Here is a 7,747-nt window from a genome sequence, read left to right on the forward strand (position 1 = left end):
CTGACAACTAAGTTAAATATCCTAAAAGGTGATTAAAAGTCTTAGAAGGTGTTTAAAAGCTCCAAAGCAAGAGTTACGTTATTTGAGCTGAAATTAATTGGACAACAAAAATGGCGCTTGCAGAGGAAACTGAGGAGGATGAGCTGGAGAATAACATGCTTGTGGGAGAATTAACTGTTGAGCAGTCTCTGAAGTTACTGAGAGATGGAATACAGAAGGGAATACAAAAAGGATTTGAAGAGGCTTGTGCGAATATAACTGAAAAACGACTGGATAGTGAAATTAAGGAAGAACCAATACAGCCCAAACAGAGTGTTAAAGAGGAACAACTTTGCCACACCAAGGAGTCGTTTGATGAAAATCAACCCCTTTCCAGTATAGGAGTGGAAAAGGAGACAATGAGGTCATCCTATATAAAGACAGACTTAATAAAAACGAATAAGCAGAGAAGTTCTAGCAAAGAAGAGAGAAAGGGGGGGAGAGAAGCGAAAATGGCGTGCCTGGAAGTTTAAGATGTAATATATAAGGCTGGATATAATATGGCTGAGACACAGAGAGGGGAGCCTAGAAATTAATACACACACACACACACAAAGAAAGAAGACATTGGGACTCATTGATACAATAATGTAAGCTACAAATTTTCAGGAAAAAAATTAAGTTATTTGAAGAAAGAAAGATTATTTCTGTTGATCTATGTTTTATTGGAATTACAAACTTAGGACTTCTGTTATAATGAGATATGGTATTAAGGCACTGAAACTGTGAAAAGTTAGATATTGTGTTATAGAGAAGGAAAGCTAGATATAGACTTATAGAGGGGGGGATTATTAACCTTGATGAAGAGTTAAATGCTATGCTTGTTGGAAAACTGGAATCATGGGGTTTTTGGGTGTTTTTTCTTGTTTTTGTTATGTTGTATGTATGAAGTATTTACTAGATTATTTGTAAATAAATTACTGGATATAGCATGGCTGAAATACAGAGGGGGAAGTTTAGAAGTTTAAAAGTAAACTCACACACATATAAAATAAAATTGGGATTAATATAAAAATGTAAGATATAAATTTTAAGGAGAAGAAATCAAGTTATTGGAAGAATGAAAGATTAACTTTGCTGATTTATGTTTAATTGGAATTATGAATCCAGAGCTTCTGTTATAATGTGATATTGAATAATTGGAGTTAGGGCATTGAAAACTGTGAAAATTAGATATTGCGTTACTGAGATTGAAAGCTAGATATAGAATTATAGAGAAGGGGGGGAAATTAATTTTGATGATGAGTCAACTTCCCATTTTGAATTTATACAAATGAAAATTTCAGTGATATGTATTTCATAAACTGCTGGAATAAATAATGATTAAAAGGGAATATGGCAGAAAGGGGTGAGTAATTAGGTGGGAAGCTAAGCATAAACAGTTGTAGTAAATTCATGCCACTGGTGGATATTTATTTGGGAAAACAAGTATATAATAGTAGTTGCAATAAGATATTGACAAAAAATGTTGAAAATATATGGATAGGAATTCTTCAGAGTAATGAAAAAGGATATTTAGTGGTTAATGACCATCTGAGACGTTGTGAGAACCTTATCAAAAATGTTGACTTTAAATTGTGAAGGTTAATTGGAATATATTTAGTTAAATCTTAAAAGAAGGTCTTTAAATAAAAAAAGCGTGCTCAGTTGCAATATTGTCTAAACTAGTTGTATCGCTGTATACAGGAAACATTGTTATGTTAATGTTTATGTTTGTTTTTGTCTTTGTGTTTATGTTTATGTGTGTGTCTATTATTTCTAAAAATTAAATAAAAATATATTTTTAAAGGCTTTCTATATAATAGTCAACATGCCCCCACCTGTGGATATTTAAATCTGCATATGTGCACATGTAGATACAGAATACATATTTCTACAGATCTGTCTTAGGTCTTTCCCAGTACTACTGTCCTTTACACTTGAAATGTCACAATGTGAGTGTGGAAAGCATGTGCCCTTCACCCCGATCCTGTACTGCTAAAGGAGTGAACCCTACCGCCATCCTAGCATACCACTAAACAAACTTTGAAGCCTTCTTGCAATTTAAGTGGATCTTCCATTGGAGAAAGTCTCCCTAGGCTGCAGGAAAGCTCCTTGGAGAGTGGTCATTATTGCTCATGGTAGACCTTTCTATCTAGCTGATATCAAACTTGTGCTTTCTACAGTACTTTCTGTAGATCATCAGCCAGTAAGACAACCAACACTGATGCAACTGACATGCAGTCGGCTGTCTGCTTAATCTTACCTCTGATGTATATCCATGCCCACCCCTTTACACTAGGCAGGATCCTGCTAATCATTGCATCTATTATATAACAATTATATCACCATGCAAATTGGGTCACATTTCTGGGGAAGGAAAAAGGCAGAAAAGCCATTTACTGGATTTTGAGATTTATTCACTTGAGGTTCATCTCTCAGGTGTGTTGCTTCCAGAAGGAATTTAGCATCATTAATACTGAATCCATCAATGCCCTTGCCAAGCCAAAACTTGATCACGTCCTAAGTAAGAAATTGAGAAAATGGATTTGCTTAACTCGCAAAAGTTGTGTTTTATCTAACACATTTCACACAGTTGTCTAGATAACACAATATGATGTTTCAGGAAAGAAATTGGCCAGAACCTTTACGTGATATAGTCTTAGTGTGAAATGGTATATCCTCTTATATACCATAGAGCAGCTGTCATGATCTCCAACAAGATACCCCTGGGCACAATGGAACGCAGTCATGTATTTATTGGTGCTCAGTTCTTTCTTCCCCAAGGTATATCTCCTCCCCCACCTCTGCCTCAAAAGAGCCTGTCTTGAATTTCTTGCACCTCATTGAAGAAGGAAGAATTTCAGAACAGCCAGGGAATACCACCTTTGTGCTAGCAGAGAGTTCTCATTTGGGAAACAGCTGCCACCTTCATAAGAAGGTGTTTTGCTCTGAACCTCCAAATATTTTGCAGTTGACAACATACCCCATGACAGCCATTTTGTGATAGGTGTTGTCACTACCTGTTCTCAAAAATTCCAAAAAATGTGCAAGCTCAACAAGGTTGGGAACCCCTGTCATGGAGTCTGCACCTCACCCAAGTTTTCACTGTCAGCAATTGATAGCAACCCCTCCCCCACAGTGTCTTCTCCCAGTTCTGAAACTTCTTTCCACCCAAAGTACACTCCAGGTTATATGGCACCATCAGCCGATTTTATGAAACCATTATCTTTCCATGGATTGTACCATTTCAGGTTGCAAGAGGCAAGCTTCATGTCTGAATGCTCCACCACACGAGAGTACTCCCTTCATACAGAAACCTAGCATGTCAGTAAGCAGGCTTAAGCCTTCAATAAGAAGGCTCCCCCCACCACCACCGGTAAGTCTTCGGGCATGTAATACCACCCTGTCTGCAGCCTGTCCCCACCACCACCACCACCGGTAAGTCTTCAGGCATGTAATACCACCCTGTCTGCAGCCTGAATGTACAGTCCTATCCGATTTCACTATGCATTAGTATTTGATCAATTGCTCCAACCCTGTCTTGTCCGTCTAATATACATTGTACTTCTGGGAGCTACAACCTAACAGGGAAGTCAAGAGTCAGGGTCAAACTGTATTACATACAAATGTACGTATTAATGAGTTGTAAGTCATTAAAACAATGCCTGTGGGCCAACAATTAAAAAAGAAAGAAAGAAAAGAAAGAAACACTATAGGCTACTGATTGAATGTCTTTTACTCATTATTAAACACCAAATCCCTACTTAGTATAAAAACAAGTTTCAGTTAATCATATTCCTGAGGACGATACAAACTTCTTAATAATATGGATACTAGCTGATACTCACATGAATTTCTTCTTGAACATTTGGGTTCCGAAAATTCAGATCGGGCTGCTCTTTTCCAAACTGATGGAAATAACATTGTTTTCGAACATCGTCATACTGCCAGCTGGAATTCCCAAATACACTCACCTGATTGCATAAAGAATACTCTTTTTAAATGAGATTTCTTAGACCCATCATCATTAGAATGCTGAACATGAACACATGATTCATAGCTTTCATACTCTTCTAATATATTGCATTATTTGCCTCTTTGTCTTTCGGGGAGAGGGCCCTGGTTGGTCCCTGCTTATTTTAAACTGTAAGAGAGTATCTTCTCTTACAGAGCACACACACCCCCGAAAATAAATTTCAGTCCTGCCCCCTCAGCCCAAAGGTACTCAGGGTAGAGAGCCAATGGGGCACAGTGGTTAAGAGTGTCAGACTAGGATTTGGGAGACCCAGGCTTGAATCCCTGCTCTACCATGGAAGCTCACTGGGTGATCTTGGGCCAGTCACTTTCTCTCAGCCTAACCTACTTCACAGGGTTGTCGTGAGGATAACATGGGGGTGACGAGATTGATGTAAGCTGCTCTGGGCCCCCACTGGGGAGACAGGCAGCGTATTCATGAGTTAGCTAAATAAATACAAAAATGGTTGGTAATAAATGTAAAAATACAATGCATGTCAATGAACCCACCACCCAAACCACAGCAAAACAATCCAAAAGAAGGATAAGCAACATTCCTTAAACCATTTAAAACAGCACAGCAACAAAAACAAAACAGGTTAACTAATAAAAGCTAAAATATAAATTAATCAACAAAATAAAATCCAGTAGAACAAGCAAAAATCTACTGTAACAATAAACTATCTTGATGAACAAAAAGCCTGAGTGAACAAATACATCTTCACCTCACAACAAAAGTCATAGCTAGCACAAGCGGGTTGAGAGGGAGGAGTTCCACAACTGAAGTGACATGAAGTCTCCCTTTCTTCCACTATAGAAGAAGAAGAAGAGATTGGATTTATACGCCGCCCTTCACTTGGCGTCTCAGAACGGCTTACAAACGCCTTTCCCTTCCCCTCCCCACCACAGACACCCTGTGAGGTGGGTGGGGCTGAGAGAACTCTGACACAAACTGCTCTTTTTCAAGGACAGCTGTGCCAGAGCTTGTGACTGACCCAAGGTCACATCAGCAGGTGCAAGTGGAGGAGTGGGGAATCAAACCCGGTTCTCCCAGATTAGAGTCCCCACACTTTACCACTACACCAAACTGGTTCTCTATAGAAGATAAAGCAGGGCCAGCATGGCATACTGGTTAAAGTGTTGGATAAGGATTTGCCAGTCAGGTCTGAATTCCCATTTGCCTATGATTGACCATGGACCAACTACTCTCAACTTAACTTACCTCATAGGGTTGTTGTAAAGATCAAGAGGGGAAAAGATGTAGGCCATTTTGGATCCCCATTGGGGAGAAAGGTAGGTTATCAGTGAAGGAAATAAATAAATAAATAAATGAACAAAGTGCTTAACTAATAGGCAGAAATATCTGGAATCAATGGAAGTCCTTCACAAGGTATCCAGGTCAGAACAAGACCAGGGTGGCCTTCATGCACAGCAGGGCCTTCTCTGTAGTTGCCTCAGAGCTCTGGAATACCTTACTCCCTGAGATTCAATTGGCCTTGCTTTGCAAGTATGCCACTGAGGAGTGAGGACTTTTTAAATCTGTTCACACCCACCCATTTTTATGTCATTATTATTTGACTGTGACTAATGTAGAAGTTTCAGAATGTTTGCAAAGCTTTATTAGATAAAGTTGGAATTATATGGATGTTTCAATTATGTTGTATAAGCAGGGACCCATGAGACTCATGTGGGGAAATCCCGTTCTCTCTTCTCAGTGTCAGCTTCCCCTCCCACAACCCTCTCACCTGCTTGCAGCAGCAGCAGCAGCACTGCCCACCTGGTTCATACAGCAGCAGTGGCAGGGAGAGACAGTGCAGTTCCCACCCCTCCTCCCACCCACCCACCTACAGCAATGCTACCTTCGCTTGCTTACAGTGCTGCCACCTTGCTCTACCTTGTCCTTCTCACATAGCAGGCAGGCAGTGTCCTCTCCTACTTCTTCTCCATCTCCCTCACCTACAGCATTGCTGCTGCCTCCTCCCCTTACCTGGTTCATGTAGTGGTGGTGGGGCAGCAGGGGTACCACTTGCCTACCTGCTTGTGCTGCCACCACCTACCTGTCTCATGTGACGGCCAGTCCCACTCTTCCTCTCCTGCCCACTTCTGCCTCAAAATGGTGGCTGAGATCTTATGAAGTGGCATTGAGAGAGCGCAATATTTTCACCAAAAATTGTGGGTTTTATCCTTTTTTTTCCCCTGCTACCCTATGGGATGCTCCAGGTCTGAAGAGAAATACCCCACTGTCTGTAGCTGGCCTCATTCTCTGGGTCTTTTCATCTGCACAGGGGGCAGGTTCAGAATCAGAGACATGATGCCACTTTGAAATCTTTGAAGACAGGATTACAAAATTGGGAAATAAGTCCCACAGATAGCATGAGGAGAGAAACAGGGACGTGTTGGTCTGGAATTGGGAGTCTCCCTCTTCCTGTAATGTCTAAGTACACTCACCCTTGTGCTGGCAGTACACTGTGTGATCCCCCATTTCCTCTTTAAAATATTGGCTGCCATTGGCAAGGGCTAGAGAAATATGGAAAAATTACATATCTCAATGCTACTGCAAGAGAGCTTTCCATGGGGTTGCTGCTTTCAGTGGAAGCTCCAGACATCAGATAAGGTTTATTTCATTTCGTTTATTTATTTGAAACATTTTTATCCCACCTTTACTGCCTGATACATGTTTTAGTTCCAACCTGATTTCAGCAAAACTTCCACTGGTTCAAGGCTGGTAACTACTATGAACACCAACAACTAAAATAAAAAAACTGGTCCAAAAGGAGACACAGATTACAGGCTACTGTAATCTGTTTCTATAGGCTCAGAGATTAATTACCAGACAAAATATGATATTAAAGTCCACTTCACAAAACACAGGTATGCTACAAGATGGAACATTTTTTTTAAAGTAACTTCTGCATGCAGAAATGGATTAAAGTTATTTGCTGAAACTACAGTTTGTGCTCCGACATTAAAAAGATGAAAAGGAAATGGCAAGGGCAGTCAACCTTTCTCCAACCCATAATCTTTCCTTTTAAGGAAATTCCTGTATTCTGAACTGTGCTGATCTCAAAGCGAAGTATGGAAAGTGAGAGTGGAGTCTGTTTACAACATCTTTTCCATCTCAAAAGCCCCCAAAGGAATGATCTAACAGTTAGTTGGTTTGTTTGATTCTGATGTCATGGTTGGCAGGGACAAGAGACAGCTGTGAGGAAGCTCCTTGCCTGGGATGCCCAACGAACAAGGAGTATCTGACAATGAACTAGTCATGCATAATACATCTTCTTTCCCCCAGACCTCTTCGTAAAAAGATGGAACAAAAATCAGCAAGAGAAGCAAAATCACACCAAATAAAGATAAACAAAGTTCAAAGGCAACACCATCTAATTCTGCAGTGAACTGAACCTCTTGCTGAATTCATACATGCAGTTTTATCTGCCAGTGTTATCAACAATCACCAAATTTAAACATTTTCAAATGAACTGTGAGCTCATCTGCAAATGTGTGTGTGTATCTAATTGTGACTATTGAAGAGATAGATAAGATAGATATTATTGAACAGACCAATCCTAAATGTGTTGAATCCAAAGTCATTCCCTTCAGTCTCATAGTAAAGGTAAGGGTAAAGGTTCCCTTGCTCAAAAGCCAGTCAAATCCGACTCTAGGGTTGCGGTGCTCATCTCTGTTTCAAAGCCGAAGAGCCAGCGCTGTCCGAAGA

At 40.2% G+C, this 7,747-nt stretch overlaps 1 protein-coding gene across 1 annotated transcript in view; it reads right to left on the bottom strand.

Moving 5' to 3' along the window:
- SLC3A1 (solute carrier family 3 (amino acid transporter heavy chain), member 1) overlaps positions 1 to 7,747 on the bottom strand; it is a 27,511-nt gene that overhangs the window by 12,398 nt on the left and 7,366 nt on the right. The window contains exons 4-5 of the mRNA XM_015422007.1: positions 3,870 to 3,995; positions 2,422 to 2,541 (exon numbers count right to left, since the gene is read on the bottom strand). Coding sequence (XP_015277493.1) covers positions 2,422 to 2,541; positions 3,870 to 3,995 — 246 coding nt within the window. The remainder of the gene's footprint in view (positions 1 to 2,421; positions 2,542 to 3,869; positions 3,996 to 7,747) is intronic.

Source organism: Gekko japonicus, unplaced genomic scaffold (assembly GCF_001447785.1).
Source record: "Gekko japonicus isolate JY-2015 unplaced genomic scaffold, Gekko_japonicus_V1.1 scaffold128, whole genome shotgun sequence".
Lineage (NCBI taxonomy): Eukaryota > Metazoa > Chordata > Lepidosauria > Squamata > Gekkonidae > Gekko > Gekko japonicus.